This window comes from Hemibagrus wyckioides, linkage group LG06 (genome assembly GCF_019097595.1).
Source record: "Hemibagrus wyckioides isolate EC202008001 linkage group LG06, SWU_Hwy_1.0, whole genome shotgun sequence".
NCBI classification, from domain to species: domain Eukaryota; kingdom Metazoa; phylum Chordata; class Actinopteri; order Siluriformes; family Bagridae; genus Hemibagrus; species Hemibagrus wyckioides.
The window spans coordinates 25,253,775-25,273,847 of NC_080715.1; the positions used below are offsets into that span (position 1 = coordinate 25,253,775).

The 20,073-nt window shown below is 37.2% G+C and overlaps 1 protein-coding gene across 2 annotated transcripts in view; it reads left to right on the forward strand.

Annotated features, from left to right (window-relative positions):
* Positions 1-1,005: 1,005 nt before the first annotated feature.
* Positions 1,006-20,073, forward strand: part of dop1b (DOP1 leucine zipper like protein B) — a 29,098-nt gene continuing 10,030 nt past the window's right edge. For both annotated transcript variants that reach the window (XM_058392213.1, XM_058392214.1), the window contains exons 1-19: positions 1,006-1,214; positions 6,731-6,905; positions 9,255-9,436; positions 9,829-9,999; positions 10,418-10,607; positions 10,776-10,874; positions 10,998-11,121; positions 11,224-11,333; positions 11,512-11,623; positions 13,226-13,343; positions 13,661-13,780; positions 13,861-13,969; positions 14,143-14,346; positions 14,481-14,803; positions 15,209-15,606; positions 15,698-15,771; positions 15,926-16,123; positions 19,195-19,347; positions 19,922-20,022. In XM_058392213.1, the coding sequence (XP_058248196.1) occupies positions 6,765-6,905; positions 9,255-9,436; positions 9,829-9,999; positions 10,418-10,607; positions 10,776-10,874; positions 10,998-11,121; positions 11,224-11,333; positions 11,512-11,623; positions 13,226-13,343; positions 13,661-13,780; positions 13,861-13,969; positions 14,143-14,346; positions 14,481-14,803; positions 15,209-15,606; positions 15,698-15,771; positions 15,926-16,123; positions 19,195-19,347; positions 19,922-20,022 (2,927 nt within the window). In that variant the 5' untranslated portion in view covers positions 1,006-1,214; positions 6,731-6,764. The remainder of the gene's footprint in view (positions 1,215-6,730; positions 6,906-9,254; positions 9,437-9,828; positions 10,000-10,417; positions 10,608-10,775; positions 10,875-10,997; positions 11,122-11,223; positions 11,334-11,511; positions 11,624-13,225; positions 13,344-13,660; positions 13,781-13,860; positions 13,970-14,142; positions 14,347-14,480; positions 14,804-15,208; positions 15,607-15,697; positions 15,772-15,925; positions 16,124-19,194; positions 19,348-19,921; positions 20,023-20,073) is intronic.

Genomic DNA, 20,073 nt, shown 5'->3' on the forward strand with positions numbered 1-20,073 from the left:
CTGTTACCACAAAGTTGGGAGCATGAAATTGTCCAAAATGTCTTGGTATGCTGAAGCATTAAAAGTTCCTTTCATTTGAACTAAGGGGCCGAGTCAACCCCTGAAAAACAACGGCTGAATTCAATGATTTGGAGGGGTGTCCCAAAACTTTTTTAATGTAAAGAACTCTGAGTAACTAGTGTTTGGTTTTGCAAATATTTAGCGTTAATAAACATGGTTGCTAAGAATATAGGCAGTTTTTTGATGGGGCTACTTTGATATACCAGCTTGGTTTAATTTCTTAATAAAAAAAATAAACTAGTAGTATATAAACTACATCTTTTCTAACACCACCTAGTACTACCTCTTCTGTTTGTTTGTTTATTATGGTTATTTGTTATTATTTATTTGCCGCAGAAATCTTCTTTTAAATTGACTTCCATGAGGCACAGCGAATTTGCAAGTGGACTGGACACATTTGGCAAACATTTATTATTATTAATTCTACAGTTTTGGTTCCGGCAAGGGCAGTAATTCAAATCCACAGAGTCTACAGTGTAGTGAACACGCTGACGCTTGCACTTGTTTATGTATAACCACCATCCGTTGCATGGACTCGGCCTCCGTCCCCAACCGCATGTTTCCATAATAAATGATTTATCAGTGAAGTAGTCTAAATAGCACGCCACTCGAGGCAGTGTGTACATCATTTAGTGAACAGTATGTGGTTTGGGATACAGCCCACATGACCGGTCAGCTACTGTTATGTGACAGCTTGGTGCGAGCTTTGTAAACATAACATCCTGGAACATACCAAATGGCAGGCAGAGGGCAGCCAAATGGAGTCTGTGCGTTTATTCTGTTCAGTGTCACAAATACACATAGTTTTTTATTTTGAATAATTGTGTACATTTATATTTAACAAAATACGTTTCTGTATAATAACACTGTATACAAAATGAGTCCATTAAAAAAAAAAACACCCCCGTTCCTTTCACTTTGTTCGTCCCTTCCCCGCCCATGAGGAAGTGTATAGAGCAGCACGGCTGCGTAAAATCAGCTGAGTGCGGATTCCAGTATACTGCGAAGTATTTCTGCCTGGACATCATCTTCTGTCCCCGTTTTGATGCGTTAGATCTTAATATATATTTTTACCCTTGTTTACCACGCTCATCTTGCATCTAGAAAATTATTTTAAACGGTGCTCGGGCTCAGGTTCTGTTTTCCTGCAGTAGGTGAGTCATTCTGCTTTGAGATCACACATGAGGCAATAATGTATGTGTGTAATTGTCTGTATGTGGGCACATTTTATAGGCTGAGGTCTTTAAAGAAACATTTCAAACAGCGAAGATTGAAAAGAAAAATAATCGTGTTACTGTTAATACTTTTATCAACTTGATTTAATTGAAAGTCAATACTGGCTAGTTCATCATCATCATCATCATCATCATTATATATGTGTATAGATTCTCTAAATAATCTGAATATATTTATTACAACCATCTGAGATATAAGCACTGACTACATGTCTCAATCTCAGCTAAATAATTAGTATTATTATCAATTAATAGACTTTCATTCATTCATATTAGTGATGGAAATAAAATGTCTCATTGCTCTAGATTCATAGTAACAGAAGGCAATACAGCACAACAGTTCATTTTCCTCGTGGTCTGATTGTGAGGTTCTTTTCTGTGTTAATACACCATATGCCAAATAAATGATTGCCTTGATTACTGTGAAACTCCTTGTACTCCCACACTGACCATAAGTACTGAAAAATTATAGGAAGTAGTTTACAACTTGTCATGATGATAATTCAAATTTTTTTAGGGGGATTTCTTAATGGTAGATTTATATGTGCTGTCCAGTTTGTGTGTGTTTTATTGTTAATTGTGTTGCCCTTTTTTGTAAGGTTTTGTAGTCTAGTAGGTGTAGCTGTAAGGGCTTGTATTTTTTTTTTTCTAATTAAAAAGTAGTTTCATAATGCTGGTTGTATCTCCAGACTACTGGATGATATAATGTATTGTTTGTTATTTGTTATCAGAATATGTACTCCTTAACCCAGTCATGATGTCTAGTATTATCTTCAAAAGGTCAGAATGACTGCAAATTTCCATTCAAACCAAGCTGGTGTGCACCTGATACAACTCTTAACTCATGAATAAAAAATCACAAATCACTAGACAAGTAGTATCTGAAGTGTCTATTGGCAAGTTGTGGATAAGATCAGTTAGAGTGACATCATTTAATCTCTGAGTAAGGAATAAAACATACTAGGATGTGAGGTTGTATATAAAGCACAAAGTCCTCTGTCCTGATGACTTTCCTGTGTCTTAAGACTTCAGTGTCACAGCATTACCTCTGACTGTTACAAAGCCATGACACTGGAGACACCTTCCAAAAAATGTTAAATATTTATTCACAGAAAATTTTATGCATGTTTATTAAATCAATTCATGTGGTGTGTCCACATGCAAGTCCCTGTGCTCGTTGTTAATGATAACATATTAGAAAAAGGTTCATACAAACCTGTGATTTGTCTTGCAGCCTGGTTGTTGTGAAAATTAATCAACACAGTCTGACCTATCAGAATTGAGAATCTGGGATCTTTGTGCTGCTTTTTTTTTTGCTGATTAACACCAGCTCTTGTTAATTAGGTTACTTTTGGCATTTTGATGAATTAATTCATTAAATATAATTTTCATTTAACAATTCATTAAATATTTTTTTTGTTTAAAATAATGCAAGCTAATTTTTGCAAAGTATTTATCAGTGCTTTAATCCAAGTATTATATTTCATCCCTATCATGCTACACAGTATTGGTAAAGTCTTGTAGCACCATCCCTATATTGTGAAGTACCTGTCACTCCCAGCTATACAAACACACACACACACATACGCATGCATATGTCATTTGACATCCGACTAAAGCAGACTGACCTTGTCTTATTCATTTGCTTTTGCCTTATCTTTTTTTGGCTTTCTATCTTGCTCTCACCTCCTACAGATTACATGACATTTACAGCATTTTGTAGATGTCCTTATCAAGAGTCTTAGGGAAGTGCTTAATAGTTTCAATCAAATATATATATCCTTGTGCTAGTACATTATTTATAACAGAAATACAAATAGTATCATAGAATATGCTTAAAAAATCCAAAACAGGTTACTGTTGAGTTAAAGGTGAGCTAGTAAAGCAATATACCAAAAGACACATTAAAGCAATACTAAAGTCAACAAAACAAAAGTCAACAGAGCCAAGCAGATAGCACACTAAAACACAAGCAGAGAATCGATCCAAGATAGAGAAAGCCTTCCCCTCATTCTTATTCCTTATCCCATTTTCCTGTCTCTCCTCTGTCAATTGTTAATCATTCATATTTTAGACTCTTCATTTATAGTTGTGCTTTTCATGACTACTTTGATTTTAAGAAGTTGTAATAGTCCTACTGGAGAGATCTGTAAAAGAGATCCAATAAGTAGATCCCTCTAATCTAAACCTGGACAGTTTGTGTAAGGCATCCCAGATTGCTTTGCACACTGTGATACAGCAGAAAAGTTACCAACTGTTTAATGCTCCAAACATGCTCGAATTAGGAGAGTATTCTGTGTAATAGTAGAAGATTGGGATGAAAATTGCTTAACAACACAAACGTAGTTCACTTTTGGTGCTTCACTTGTTTTCCATTCATGTGACCTCTTTTTAAACACAATCTCTAATCTAAAATGGTGTGCGTGTCTTTTAGAGTGACTCAAAAAGGTTCTGAATATGAAAATGATGCAACAATATGTGACAGTGGCGTGACACTGATACCATGATATGTGTCAACCATTTGGTTTATAAAACTGAATATTTCAGTGTCTAGCATATGGCCTTCTGGATTCAATTAATGGGCTACAGTTACAACTGTCCAGCTCTTTTGTGTGTGTGTGTGTGTGTGTGTGTGTGTGTGTGTGTGTGTATGTGCATGTGTAAGTGAGTGTGTGTGAGTCATTTAGTTTGCATGTCTGTTGTTGTGAATTTGTGTATGATAATTGTATTGAATGTAAACAGCATAAAACCCATAGGCCTGCTCATGGCGACACACACATGCTCAACTGGGTGTCCCAAAACTGTCCATACATATAGGAGATTAACATAATGTAACTTTTATTTTAAAAAAAGACAAAAAAACATGCTTTTTGGGATTACCATTTCTTCGTGAACACATATGGAGTCGCCTCTCCCAACTTCAGTAAATAAAAATATTGTATAAATAAAAATATTGTAAAAAATAAAAATAAGTGTAAATATTCCTATCGTTATTTCAGTTTACATGTTTATGTCTGTATGGTTTAACTTTTTTGAGATTTTTGAAAATTAAAAAAAGTAAAAGATTTTTGTGTGTCTGTTTGTCAGCTTTAGTATTAGTGCATTTATAAATTTATAAATCTATAAACATGTATTTATCACTCACAGTAATGGACAGCATATATATATATATATATATATATATATATATATATTAATACATACATAGCTCAAAATATAACTATTGTTATTTAGAGTGTATATTTAAAGGAAATGACAACACATCAAAATAACCCAAGATCATGCAGTATTTGCAGAGCTTTAATAACTCAAATAAAACAAAATGCAAATAATCTGTAAACAAATTGTGTTAATGCTTTGGCTAAATAACATTAAGAAATCAGTGTTTGGTGGAATTTGGCATGCTCTCCACCAGATTTTCACATTGCTGTTGCTCTTTTTGCAAAAAGCAAACAGCTCAGCTTTGCTTGATGGTTTGTGACCATCCATCTTCCTCTTGATGACATTCCAGAGGTTTTCAATAGGGTTCAAATCTGGAGATTGGGCAGTGGTCTCTTATTTTTTTCCAGAGCTATATATATATATATATATATATATATATATATATATATATATATATATATATATATATATATATATATATATATATATACATATATATATATAAAATGTACTCACTTTTGTTGCTAGCGGTTTAGACATTAGTGGCTGTGTGTTGAGTTATTTTGAGGGGACAGCAAATTTACACTGTTATACAGGCTGTACACTCACTGCTTTACAGTGGAGCAGAGTGTCATTTCTTCAGTGTTGTCACATGAAAAGATATAATAAAATATTTACAAAAATGTGAGGGGTGTACTCACTTTTGTGAGATACTGTATATGAGAGAGAGAGAGAGAGAGAGAGAGAGAATCATTCATGATATTTACCCTTGTTGACTAAGCAGCTGTTCCCAATTTTAAGCAAACACTGATCTTTGTTATTACTAGTTCAGGTATGTGTGTGTGTGAGAAGGTGATAGGCTTATCTTCCTTAGGTAGATACCTACAGTTTTAACATCACTATCTAAACAGCTAGACTGATTACTTGTGTTATTATTATTTTCACAGTTTATCTCATTATCTCACCAAACCTATCTCATTCCTGTAAATTAGTACCACTATAATAAGTTGTCACAAGACAATTTGCACAATATAATTATTCAGGCAATGTAAACTGGAAACGTATAAACAGCCAGGCTTACAGTGGTCAGAAACCACAGGCACGTGTGAGGTAGTGGTGCAACTGCATCATTTGCCTTCATAGTGTTTTACTACTGTGGAAAAAAATGGATTTGTACAGGCTCCTTTACGTTTTCCATTAACACCCTTTAAACCTCGCACTACTCCTTAGCCTCCAAGTCAGTTCAATTATGAGACCTGGTTTATTGATCTGTATCTAGCATCCAATCGACGAGCTCAAAGTTGCATTTTTGCAGCATGTCAGTCAGCGTGTTATTTAGTTCTCTATTTTGAAAAGAACTGAATGGCTTGTGACTTACCACTTTTTTGCGGAAATATTTACTTTCTTTATTTACTTTTCTGTTCTTATGGTAATACGGTTTATCAGTTAAGATTATTTTCCTTTTTTTTTTTGTTTTTTTTATGGGTTGGTTCAAATTGCAAAAGGTAACAGTATAATCCAAGGATTGTATTTCACCCTTATCTTGCAACCCATGACAGGTTGCCACTTTTATATTACATAATTTTTTTTTACAGTTCCCAATACATTAGTAAGGAATTACAAAACTTATAGATACATTTTGTATAAGATGAATAAAATAAAAAAGAAAATGAAAGACAAAAGTAAATAAATTCATAAAAAAAGAAAACCCTTTCAGCTCACATTCGGCTGTGTTCCTAATAGATAGATAAACCATCAGACTATCATCATTGACACCAACCACCAAACATGATAATTGAGCCTAGCCAAGCCATTAGAGTCATGTTAGTCCACGGAGTTTGAAAAAATGACTGTGAGCACACCAAAATGAACATGAGGTTCTGCAACACTTATAACATATGTGTCTTATAGCTTATGTGTCTTATAGCAACACTGACCTGAGGGTACCTGAGCAAAGGCAATTACTGGTCACAAGATATGAAAATCACTGAAATGGTATCTTGTGTATTGAAGATGCAAAACTCATTTTCTTGTTCCATTTACAATTTAAGTGCTTACACATTTGCTACATAATATATTTTTGCACAAATTCTTAATGTTTGAACCTTAATACTTGTCTCTTTCTGTCACTTGTTCATTCAGTGTATTTACTGCATCTTTTGAAAGTGCCTTTACTTGCAGACTTGAATTTAGTTAGAATTTAGTTGAATTTAGTTTAGTCTAATGTCATTCCTTTTAATAAATTCTGGTTTAACAAATACCCCTCTTCCTAGTCTGACACTGAGCATGCTGGGACAGCACTGAGGAATGATGGATCCTGAAGAGGCAGAACTTCAGAATGACTACCGTTACAGAAATTATGCAGCCGTCATTGAGAAGGCGTTGCGCAATTTTGAGTCTTCCAGCGAGTGGGCTGACCTCATCTCTTGTCTTGGAAAACTCAATAAGGTTGGTTGAAGGTCAAAGGTAGGAGTGAAGTGCCTAATGTTGCTTGTAGTCCATGCCTGTGAGTAAGGAATCAGGTTACCAATTCATTTACTTTGCTGGAATGCACCAGCGTTTGAATGACTAATGCCAAACAAGCAACTGTGCAGGCCTGGGCAACGATTTCAGCATCCATAAAAGACTATCACGTCTTATATAAAATGCAATTAATTCTGTTTGTATACATGTATATGTCCTGTATGTAATGGAAAGTTATGATTTGGTGAACATGAATTGCAAATGTTGCCATTATTGAAGTATTATTGTTAGCAGTTTTTTTCTTGTATCTTCTCTTTAGTCTTAAATGTAGCATGGAATCCTGTTTACACTTTTTGTTTCATGCAAGTATGATATCTTGATATGATTCCCCACATGCATTTCACTATTGAATGTATAAATGCACCCAAGACACATGTTCTGCAGATTAAATGTGTTTTTTCAAACCATTCAGTACACATGTAAATACATCTGTCTCTCCAAGCCATATTTAGCAGCCAAAAGTCCCCAATATGCAATACAGTAACTCTGTGAATATTGATGTTGACTGGCTAAAATACATTAACAAGATTAAAAACAGATTGATTAATCTTGTGGCAACATTTTTATTTGTAAAAACAATTGAAAACAAAGAATAAGACTGGAAGTTTTGTAAGTTGATTTAATGAGCAGATTTTTGTTTATATACAGAACAAGATTAATTTGGCTTGTAATGTAACTATAAATGCATTCAATTCAATTCAATTTTATTTGTATAGCGCTTTTAACAAAGTGCATTGTCTCAAAGCAGCTTTACATGAGAAACAACATAAGAAAACAACAAACATATAAACAGACAAACAGACAAACAGTCCTAGATGTTATCCCAAGTGAGCAAGCCTGAGGTGACTGAGGCGACTGTGGCAAGGAAAAACTCCCTTTTGGGAGGTTTGGAGATGGTATGAAGAAGAAACCTTGAGAGCAACCAGACTCAAAAGGGAACCCATCCTCATTTGGGTGACAAAATGCAATCACAAACTGCATGTGATTGAAATCTTGTCAGTATACAGTAGAACAAGTTCCTAGTTCCTAGTTCAGTAGTCAGGGCACTGATCAGGGAGTCAGTCATTTAAAGGGACATCTCTCTTTCTCAATCGCAAAAAACATTGCTGGAACATTCCCTTAAAAAAATCCCACAATGCACCACTGAAACCATTGAGCAGTCATGCTCACTATGTTAATCCTCTCAGTTTAAAAGAAATGTCAGACAAATGCTTGTCATTGTTGTAGCTCAAAAATGATTACTTATGTTGGGTTATGTTTTTTTTCTGTATACCATTTGTTTGAGTTTAACAACCTTTAAGTGTTTAATGATTTCGATAAATCCAATAGCTATAAATATGTAACAACAAATAAATCAACATTTTTTTATAATATACATTAAACAACATTCATAAAAATAATGTCAGAAAAATCTATGAAAAGATATGTTTACAATTGCCAGTGGTGGTGATTTTACATCACAGTGTACCTAGTTATGTCCTCAGAAATGGAGTCTTTAGTGTCCCAATACGTAGGTGTCATGACCTAGAGAGCAAGGCAAACCCATTGTCTTTCACTTATTTCATAGTAAATGGAAATTGATATAACCAGTTATAAATTTGCTCAAATTTCCTGCTGAGAAATGGGAATTCCCTGACTTCCTTGGTGAAGTATTGAAGTTTAAGTAATGACCAAGTTCAGTGAAATTGTGAGAGAGAACATGAGACTGTTCATTTGAGTGCTATTTCAGTTCCCTACAGGAACAATGTGAGATTGTTTTACTAACTGATCTTCTGTGGTGTTAGTTTACAGTCCTTTTGCAGAAGGAAGTTTGCTTAGCTTACAGTCAGCTAATACAGAGAAGTGAAGTGAAGTCCACAAACTATATGCCACCTTCACACTTCTTTAATAATGCACTTGTAATGAAAGAACATACAATTTCTCACTTAAATGGCTCCACACAAATGCAGTGAACATAAGCAGAAACCTACAGCTGGGTCTTCCACTTCCTGAATTTTTTTCTCTTCGTTTCTGCCTCTCATTCTTTCTTATAACATACTTTTGGATTGATTTACCCAGTTTACCCAGTAAAGAAACACAAAAAAGACCTAGAAAATTGAATGAGTTTAAATAGTTCTTCATATAGTTGTCTTGTCATTGTAGTAGCTAGTGTTGGTTGCATGCTACAGTGGTTGGTTGAAGTAAGTTTTAGTCATGAAAGGTAAAAAATTTAAATCCATTATTTTGATTTCTTCTTTGTTTGACTTACGCTGTGCATCCCTCCCTTTATCTTAGGCTCTCCAGAGTAATCTGAAGTACTCTCTGTTGCCGAGGCGGCTGATTATCGGAAAGAGATTGGCTCAGTGCCTGCACCCGGCTCTGCCCAGCGGCGTCCACCTCAAAGCACTGGAGACCTATGAGGTCATCTTTAAAATCATTGGCACAAAATGGCTGGCTAAAGATCTGTTTATCTATAGGTGGGTGCAAATAATTACAAAAGGAGTAAAAGATTGTTTACTCTTCTAACAATGTGAATAGTTTAGCAGAGGAGCTGGGGAAATTTCTTTGTTTAGGGATAGTTTGGAATACAATTACCAGCGACCAACTTAAATAGTAAACTTTGTTAGAATTCTTTAAACAAGCAACATAGTCTTGGCATCTTTTTAACCATTAGTGAAAATGTGAAAAAGGCTGTTTCAGCCATCTTATCATGATATACAGTATATGTACTTTCTGAAAACACTTTGGTCTTTTTTGGGGGTTGAAAAAGAAATGTATTTTGCATTATTGCTTTTGGTTGGATGGATGTATTGATCAGATCTCTGTGTGTGCTGTACCATCTTAAGAAAAAAAACTCTGTGTTTTGCAGCTCAGGACTGTTTCCCCTGCTCAGCCATGCAGCAATGTCAGTGAAAACTGCTGTCTTGACTCTATATGAACGCTACTTTCTGCCCCTGCAGAAAGCTTTGCTGCCAAGCCTGCAGGCCTTCATCATAGGCCTGCTGCCTGGCCTGGAAGAAGGCTTGGAGGTCTACGATAGGTATGTGTAATAGATCAAATGATGATTGTAGGTCTACAGTCATTGTGAATCACTGGGAGGCTAAAATGTAGTAGCCTCCCAGTGATTGGGGGGGGATGCATAAAGATACACATTTCTCTAAATTACCAGCAGATTTTTCAAATGAAAAGCCAGTCATAAAGAAAATGAATTAAAAAAGTGATGCCACTAGTTTTTCAGAGCTACTTCTTAAATCCATCACAGTTGGAAGGTTGGGTGCCAGGGAACCTGTTTGTAAGTTAAGTAATATGAGAGGCTTAAATCTAACCAAGATGAAATACTTTTTCTATTCAAAAAAGCTAATAAATACAACTGACAACTAAATATTACCTTCAATCCTGGATATTGTATGACTCTCTCTCTCTCTCTCTCTCTCTCTCTCTCTCTCTTTCTGTCTCAGGACAGACACACTGCTGGTGAAGTTGTCCCTGTTAGTGGGACAGTCAGTGTTTTATGGTGCACTGTGGGGCTCAGCCCTTGTGTGTCCATTGGTGCGGCTCCCTGCTTCACTCTTCATCGTCACTCACTTTGACCGCATGGCCACCAGCCGTGAGCAAAAATACATGCTAGGCAATGACCACAGACTAGCTGTGAGTGTTCAGAAATAGCTGTGTTCAGAAATAACAGTAGTACACATTTTTGTGTTTGTAAAGTCTTTTCTTTAAATTGTTATATCCAAAACCATCATGATAATTTTTTTTTCATAAGAATAAACAAAGTGTCGATTTGTGCTCTCTCTCTCTCTCTCTCTTTTTCAGGTGAAGGCAATCCGTTTCTCTCTACAGGACACTAATGTACTGGTCCAGCGGAACATGCTAGAGATTCTTCTCTACTTCTTTCCCTTTGCAGCATGTCTGGTCAGTTTGTCTTTCTTTCCTCTATCTCTCTTTGTCCCTCTTTTCGCATTGCTCCTTGTTAAGTGCATAGTGTTTGTAAATGTCCGTGTTGTTGTGTCTTCCTTTTTCTTGCTGTTTCTGTAGGACCCAGAGTCGTGTTCTGTCCCTCTTAAACGTGAAGAGATGATCACATTGGTGTCTGCTGCATCTCTCACTCTGCTCAGGAGAGACATGTCACTCAACCGGCGCCTCTACGCATGGCTTCTAGGTAATAAATCTTTGTATTAATGCTGTCTACATATTACATGATTTAAGAAATGTACATATACCTTAATATTGCATTAAACTTTATGCATGTGTTTGTTCTCAGGCTTAGATATTAAAGGGGGCATGGTGGCTCCAGATACAACCCTATACACTACAATTGAAGAACATACTGCATACTACTTTAACACACATTCCAGAGAGCTACTGGTGCAGGTACTCTTGATCGGTCTCTCCCGCAGTTAATAACTGGACCACAAAATACTAGACTCTTCTGAATTCTGTTGTAAAAATCGATTCACTTACCGAGTTTACCATATGTTATGGAAATCCATGAGGCACGTTTTTATTGATGTGTAATGTGTGTGCATTGTGTAATCTTCTCTCCGAACAGGCCTTTGTGAATATTCTGCAGCAGAAAGACATAGAGAAAGACCCAGATAATGTAATTAACTATCTCAGACCATTCCGCATCATGATCAGTTTACTGGACAAATCAGAAATTGGTAAGGACCTACCTACACACACACACACACACATATCAGCATGTTTAAAACTCTTCAGCCTCACAAGCTTTTTCAACCTGCACTGAGGGTTAGGTGTAGTTTGAAAACCTGTAATTACTGACTATAGTTTGAGTTGCTGTGTACAATTTATTTATTTATTACTGTAGATATCTAAGAACTGCTGCTGTGATCATAAAGACTGTGTTATTCTTACTGATCATATTTTTAACACTATTCATATTGTTAGATTTTAAAGTATACAGTTGTAGAAGAGCACTTATTTTGCAGCTATAAAGTGTCCACCAGAAGAGGATGAGCTCACTTTTAAGCCTAGGTTCTCTCAAAGGTTATCTCAGAGATTTTTTTCATCTCAGAGATTTTTCCTCACTGTTTTCTTTTTTTCCCCTTTTCACAGTTGCTGCTAGTTTGCTCATGATTTACATCTCCATTCAGAATTCTGTAAAGCTGCTTTGTGACAATATCTGTTGTTTAAAGTGCTAATTAAAAGTAAAATTGAATTTAGTTTAATTGAAAAACATCATCAGCTTCTTGGAATTTCATGCTTCTGTAATGGTTGATTTGTAGGTTACATTTTACCATATCGTTTGCTTTCTTCTTTCAAATCAAGGTCAGGCTGTAATTCATGATTAGGACAGTTGTCATATAACACCACTATACCGGCAGCTGTCAAGTTGGCAATGACGTACAGTGAAAACAGAACGGAATGTTCAGATACTGTGAATATTTAAAAACATCTTTTGTTGTTTTTTCATTCATGTGAGCAGACAAACATAAAATACATAAAATATAAAACATAAAATGTTGTCTGAAAACATTACATTTTTTAGTAGTAAAGTAAACAGTACAAAAATCATTACACAGTAATAAAATAAACAAAGTCCGTATTTTATTATTATTATTATTATTATTATTATTATTATTATTATTATTATTATTACTGTATATAAGGAAATTACCTGATGAATTTTCCTGAGTATCCTAGAAAATCTGTCACAGTTCTTTTGGGGATTCTACCTGTCACAACTGTTTTGTTGGAAAAATAATGTTTGAAAATATAAAATGTTTTTTTGTACTCACTCAATAATGCAGAAGTCATAAAATTAACATCCATAACAAAATTTCTGCTTAAATTATACAGTGCTAAAATTTTGCACAATACGATATGTTTAAAAGGGTCATAAACTCTTAGGCTGCCATACATTTATTACATTCACTTTTCTTACATTCTTTTGTTCTCTCTGTAAGGAGCAGGCTGAATTAAAAACACAAGCAAACAAATGCAAATCGAGAGGAAAGGGCAGAAAGGGAGAGCAGGCAGAGGTCAGAGAACAGAAAACTAGGTCAAACACAAAGTAAACATGGGAAACAATGTAATGACTTGGTAAGGCAGAGAACTGACAATACTTCACACCTAGCATAGCATGAGCATGGCTAAAATGGCTAAAAACCGGAAGTAAACTTTGACCTGAGTGGCCTTCTCAGTGTGAGGCCTGTGAGGCCTTCCTCTGGCAGGTTGGGATGGAAGTTCAGCTGGTGTTGTTACATACTCTCTCTCTCTCTTTCTCTTTCTCTCTTTCTCAGGGCCACTGGTCGTGTCTGATGTGTTGTTGGAGGTGATAAGGGCCTTTTATTGTTACTGTAGAGAGTTGCTGGGAGAGGAGTCGCTTAACTCCAGTCACTCTGGCAGCCAGCTCACAAGGTCAGAATGATGATGATGACAGAAGTGAATATGTGAATGACTGAGACAGAGATTAGCTAAATTATAGTAAAATTAATCACATACAAGTTACCACAATTGTAGCTTAAGAGCATAAGAGTATATCTTCTGTACCCTTAGTCTTTTACCTGAGAAAATACATGCAATATTCATGTATCCAGGTGAACAATACATAGGTACATGCACATACCCTTAATGGTACCACATGAGCAACAAGAAAAAGTACAAAAAAGGCTTTGTACCTTTATTTCTGAGATTGCAGGAATGGAATATTTTTGTCTGTCTTTTTGATAATGCAGTAAAATCAAAGAGAACAAAAATGTTTCTGAGATCATAAAGACAGTCAACATGTTTGTCGGAGCCATGAGCAGTGAATACCTTTGGGACTACATGACCAAGCGCTTCCACACCTGTCTCAGGTAAACATACACACACAAATGCTACAAGTTTGATACTACATAAGATTAGCTGATAATTTTGATGTAAACCTGTATTTCAGCGGGTTAAGTGACCATGCAGGTGTGTCTTCAGCTAAAGAGTGGAGTCCTCCTCCATCAGTGACTGAGCTCTCGACCCTCATCATCTTCCTCCTTGATGTTATCCCTTTGGTATTTGTCACTTTTGGGTTTGATAGTTTGTGGGGTTTTTTTTTTTCCATTTATATTGCTCTACACATATTATCCCACTCTGCCACCTTCATGCACCATAATGTATCCACATGATAACTGCACAGAGTTTGTTTAGCTCTTTCTATTTATTTTTCTTATTTATTGTTCCAAAGGAGCTTTATGCTGAGATCCAAACACAGTACCTGCCCCAGATGCTGGGTAGCATGCTGCAGTCTTTGTGTGCTCACATGACATCTCTCAACCTAGCAGAGCTGACACACACCCTTAGAGCATGTTTTAAAGTTCTGAGTAAGATCCAGATGCCTGTGAGCTATATGGATATGGATGTGGAGTTACAGACACAAGATGTAAAGAAGGTGTGATTGTTTTTTATATTTTTGTTATAAATCTCTCATCTCTCATATCTGTAGACATTCTGCTGGATCTTTTCTGTTATTTTACTGCTAGAATGCTTTCTTACCATGTGCACGTTCTTTTTTTGCCAACGCAGGCTGCAGTGGCAGACATCAAGAAGGAGAATGAGACTGAAAACCAAACCAGTGACTATAAAATCCAAGAAGATGAAGTAACCGTCAATGGACAGGATGCACAAGAAGTGGGAGCTGAAACGACCACATTCCCATCTCTGAGCTCTGAGGACAGTGGACTGGGCCTCAGCGCATCAACTTCTGAACAGCAACTTCCTCCTGGCCGCAACTCATCCAGCTCTGCTTCAGGGGATTGCAACAAGGCAGAGGATGTGTGGAGGAAAGGAGGGGGCATGGAAAACATGTCCAAGTGCATACAGGACATACTGGCATCAGTTATTACAAGGTGCATAAATACACCCTATCATATACATTGAATGTTACAAATCAAGGACCTTGAATATGCCATTCAATAATGCTAAATAATCTCCTTGCAGTAGACCACAGCAACAATTACAGCTATGTTTCTCATTTTCTATACAAGCCTCTGCATATGTTGTTAATGTAAACATATATTAAAAATGAGCACATTAACAAAAGCACAAAAGTGTTGTGCTGTTAGGAATAACACCTACTGATGAGTCAAAAACAAGAATTCAACAGCCTTGTGGTAAAAAAACAAATATTCCTTGTTAAACTCATGGTTTGTAGAATTGCACAGACGTTGCATCTGTAAGAAAAGAACCTTGAAATGTTGCAGATGGTAATGTTATATAACATAATCTAAACAAATCTACTCACTGTTTCTCAGGCACTTGTTGGTGGTTGTAGATCCAGAAAAGCAGAAGGCACAGGAGGACGTCTCGCAGTGTGTCTCCCAGCGTGGCAGGACACGCTCTTCAATTGGGCGTGAAGGCAGCCGAGATCTGGGCCTGATCAAAGACAGACTGGCTGAGCTCTTCATCCCTGGTAAACTGCGAGAGCAATCTCAGGAGGCGTTTAATGATGATAAGGGGAAAAGCTCTGGACATGCACTCCTTCAGTGGACAGAGGGATTCCAGCCAAGGGGGAAAGGAGAGGTCACTGAATCCTGTCGACACGCATTTACTGCTGCCTGCCATCTCCTGCTGGAGAGCACAACATTCCCTGTCTACTACACAGAAAAAGAGAGCCAGGAGCTCCACAGCAAAATGTTTGAGAACACCACAGGTACTTTTAGAAACACTTACAGCACACTAAAGTTATGAATCGGGATCCTAATAAGACTGATGTTAATCTCTCTCTCCTTTTTTTAATGAAGGCACTGAAGAGGGCAGCCTCCCTGAGTGGCTGAGGTCCTTAATGACTCTGTGTTGTATTTCTAAAGACTACCAGGTACAACTATATAAAGACAGAAGAAATGAGAATTTTTTTTCCCCTACATTTATTTATGGATTTGTGGAATGTAGATCACAAGTGTGTACATAGTGCAATAACATTACTAGGTTTGGACAGCATTCTGACATTTTCCCCCCTTGTGTGCATATAGGTTCAGCATGTGGCCATTTCTTCTATTCTGGAGCTGATAAACCACTCTCAGTCTTTAGCGCTAGTCATCCAGGACAAGAATCAACGCTATAAAAGATCAGAGGCCAGCCCTCTCAGTGGACAGCTACAGATGGTCACGCTGCCTCCCATTTACCCAGCAGTGCTTAAAACCATGGAGTTACGCACAGACTTTTACCAGGTAAGTGACAAAATGAACAATGGAGTAATTCATGTAAGTTAAATGTAAATATGTTTGTTATAGCAAGTTTGTTTTTTACTTTCACCAGGCTTCCAGTAAATTTAGATTTATAAACCCATAAAGCAGTTCCAAAAAGAAAACACAATAATCCCACCTAGATGCTTTTGGGGTTTTTTTGTTTGTTTGTTTTTCTTTTTGCTATACACCAAATACATTTGGTTTGTGATCAAATTATTAATTTGAGACAATCGATCAGAATTTCAGCTTTTGTTTCCTGATCCAGATTGGTGAACAACTTAGAACATGGCATGGTGTGTAAATGTATAGGATAGGCAAGCAAGTGTATAGGAACAGATAGTCTTAAAGTACATGAATTAAGTAACACTTAATATTTAGTTATATATCTCTTTCTTTTAGTAACTGAATCAATCCAGTGACTCTTTGACAAAGTTGTGATTCTTTTACAGGTTTTAACAGATATTTTAAGTGTTTGTTTCAACCCTTTAGTCTCCTCTTCAGGATGTAAAATGCTGCTCAGTTGGGTTAAGCTCTGAATTTTGACCTGACCAATCTACCAGTTTTTCTTCTGATGAAGTCCTTTGTTAAGTTGGCAGTATGATTTGGGTCGTTGTCTTGCTGCATGATGAAGTCCCTGCCAATTAGATTCGATGAATTTCTCTCTAAATCGGCAGACTGAATGTTGTTGTAGACATGTGAAATCTTTCTGCTGCTACCATCAAGAGTTACATCATTAATGAAGATTTGTGAGTCTGTTCCAGAAGCAGCCATGACACTACCTTCTCCATTGTTTACAGATAAGCTTGCATGTTTTGGATCATAATCCATTCATTCTCCACACTTTTTTATCAATTTGATAGAAGTTCATTTTGATCCCCAAACTTCTGTGGCTCATCTTTGTATGTTAATTCCTGTCTGGCCTTCTGATCTGAAGTGTTCAAACAGTGGACTGTGATACCTTCACCTCAGCATGGTGAAAATTGTTGCTTCACAGAGAGCTCCACAGCTCTCAAAGTGTTTCCATGGTCAACTTTTTTTTTTGTTTCACTTGGCCAGCATGTTTAATGGCTTCCGAATTGTTGTATTGCCTATGACTAATATGGAATGTCTCTGATCAATTTTCCCTCTTTTCTCAGCTTCAAATGGCTTGCTTTTCTCCCATAAACAGTTCTCTTCATTTTGGTTTATCCGTTTTAATCACAAATGCTGTCTTCACAGTTTAAACCCAGGGCTAAAACCAAAAGGTAGACATTCAATGCAATTAATTGTTTAAACAAGCAATAGGGTACACATGGGCAACAAGAAACACTTGTCAGTCGCATGTTCCAATTTTTGATCAGGAAATAAAAGCTGAAATACTGAACTGTTGACTATTTTTTGAATCCAAAAATACTTCAGTATACAGCAAAAACAAAAGTCTTGACCTTTCCATTTTAATATCTTTTCAGATTTGAATTTATAAAACACACACACATACACTATATTGCCAAAAGTATTCGCTCACCTGCCTTGACTCGCATATGAACTTAAGCGACATCCCATTCCTAATCCATAGGGTTCGATATGACGTCGGTCCACCCTTTGCAGTTATAACAGCTTCAACTCTTCTGGGAAGGCTGTCCACAAGGTTTAGGTAGAGTGTGTTTATGGGAATTTTTGACCATTCTTCCAGAAGTGCATTTGTGAGGTCACACACTGATGTTGGACGAGAAGGCCTGGCTCTCAGTCTCCGCTCTAATTCATCCCAAAGGTGTTCTGTCGGGTTGAGGTCAGGACTCTGTGCAGGCCAGTCAAGTTCATCCACACCAGACTCTGTCATCCATGTCTTTATGGACCTTGCTTTGTGCACTGGTGCACAGTCATGCTGGAAGAGGAAGGGGCCAGCTCCAAACTGTTCCCACAAAGTTGGGAGCATGGAATTGTCCAAAATGTCTTGGTATGCTGAAGCATTCAGATTTCCTTTCACTGGAACTAAGGGGCCAAGCCCAGCTCCTGAAAAACAACCCCACACCATAATCCCCCCTCCACCAAACTTTACACTTGGCACAATGCAGTCAGACAAGTACCGTTCTCCTGGCAACCGCCAAACCCAGACTCGTCCATCAGATTGCCAGATGGAGAAGCGCGATTGGTCACTCCAGAGAACGCGTCTCCACTGCTCTAGAGTCCAGTGGCGGCGTGCTTTACACCACTGCATCCGACGCTTTGCATTGCACTTGATGTATGGCTTGGATGCAGCTGCTCGGCCATGGAAACCCATTCCATGAAGCTCTCTGCGCACTGTTCTTGAGCTAATCTGAAGGCCACATGAAGTTTGGAGGTCTGTAGCAATTGACTCTGTAGAAAGTTGGTGACCTCTTCGCACTATGCGCCTCAGTATCCGCTGACCCCGCTCCGTCAGTTTACGTGGCCTACCACTTCGTGGCTGAGTTGCTGTCGTTCCCAAACACTTCCACGTTCTTATAATACAGCTGACAGTTGACTGTGGAATATTTAGGAGCGAGGAAATTTCACGACTGGATTTGTTGCACAGGTGGCATCCTATCACAGTTCCACGCTGGAATTCACTTAGCTCCTGAGAGCGACCCATTCTTTCACAAATGTTTGTAAAAACAGTCTGCATGCCTAGGTGCTTGATTTTATACACCTGTGGCCATGGAAGTGATTGGAACACCTGATTCTGATTATTTGGATGGGTGAGCGAATACTTTTGGCAATATAGTGTATGTATGTGTGTATATATATATATATGTATATATGTATATATATGTATATATGTATGAAACATTTATATTCAGGTTATATCATCCATTCAAATGTGCGAGAACCGGCAGCTTTATCACATATTACATTATTGTCTATATTGTGCAGCATTCTGTGTTCCTACTAAATAAAGATGAATACCACTTCTCCCATGCAACTTCTCTGGCTCTGGAGAATTTAACTATTGTGGCTTAAATTCTGTTAAATTTCTCTCTTTTTCTCTCTCTCTCTCTCTCTCTCTCTCTCTCTCTCTCTCTCTCTGTGTGTCTCTCTCTTTCTCTGCCTCTCAGCGGGCAGCTCAGGTGCTGTGGGCTCAGCTGGACACAGAACGCAAAGAGCAACATATTTCCTGTGTGGAGCTCTTCTATCGATTGCACTGTCTGGCGCCATCCACAGCCATCTGTGAGGATATAATCTGCATGGCCTTGCTGAGCAGAGACAAGGTACAGTAATGCTGACGGTGGCTGGCAGAGATAAATGTCTTATTTGCTGTTAAGGGTTTATTTTTGACCATTGTAAAACTGAGTATGTATCACAGCTAACAGATAAACTGTAAATATATGGAATGGCTTATAGATATTCTGTAGATACACAAAGCAATGTGATTATGTAACATTTGCGTTGCTTTGTCTGAGTTGAGTTAAAACAACTACCAGTTTTTATTTTACCATTTTGCTATTCGGAAGCGACACAGCAAAATTACAGATAGTAAGTGGTGGCAATGACTGTTCAGTGGTTAAGGCTCTGGATATTTGATGGAAAGAAAGTTTATCAATCTAAATTCCAGTACTGCCAATTTGTCCTTGAGTAAGACCCTTAACTCTTCATCTTGTCAGCTCAGTTGTCAGACAGTTTAGGTAAAAGCATCTACCAAAATGTCTTAAAGGTAAATGTAATTAAATATGTTAATGCTGCTTACATATTGTATCATACATATACACTTACACATACTGTGTATATTATCAGACTACAATTTTGACATGTATCTATATGTTTTTATATGCACATTATCCACAGGTTGTGCGTTTGGAGGCCCTTCACAGATTCTCTATTTTGTGGCACCTGATGCGAGAGGTTCAGATGAATCGCAGCACTTCTCTGAATCGCTCTTTTGACAGGTCAGACATGTTCCTTCAGAATAAAACCAAAATCCTTACGTCAAATCGTTT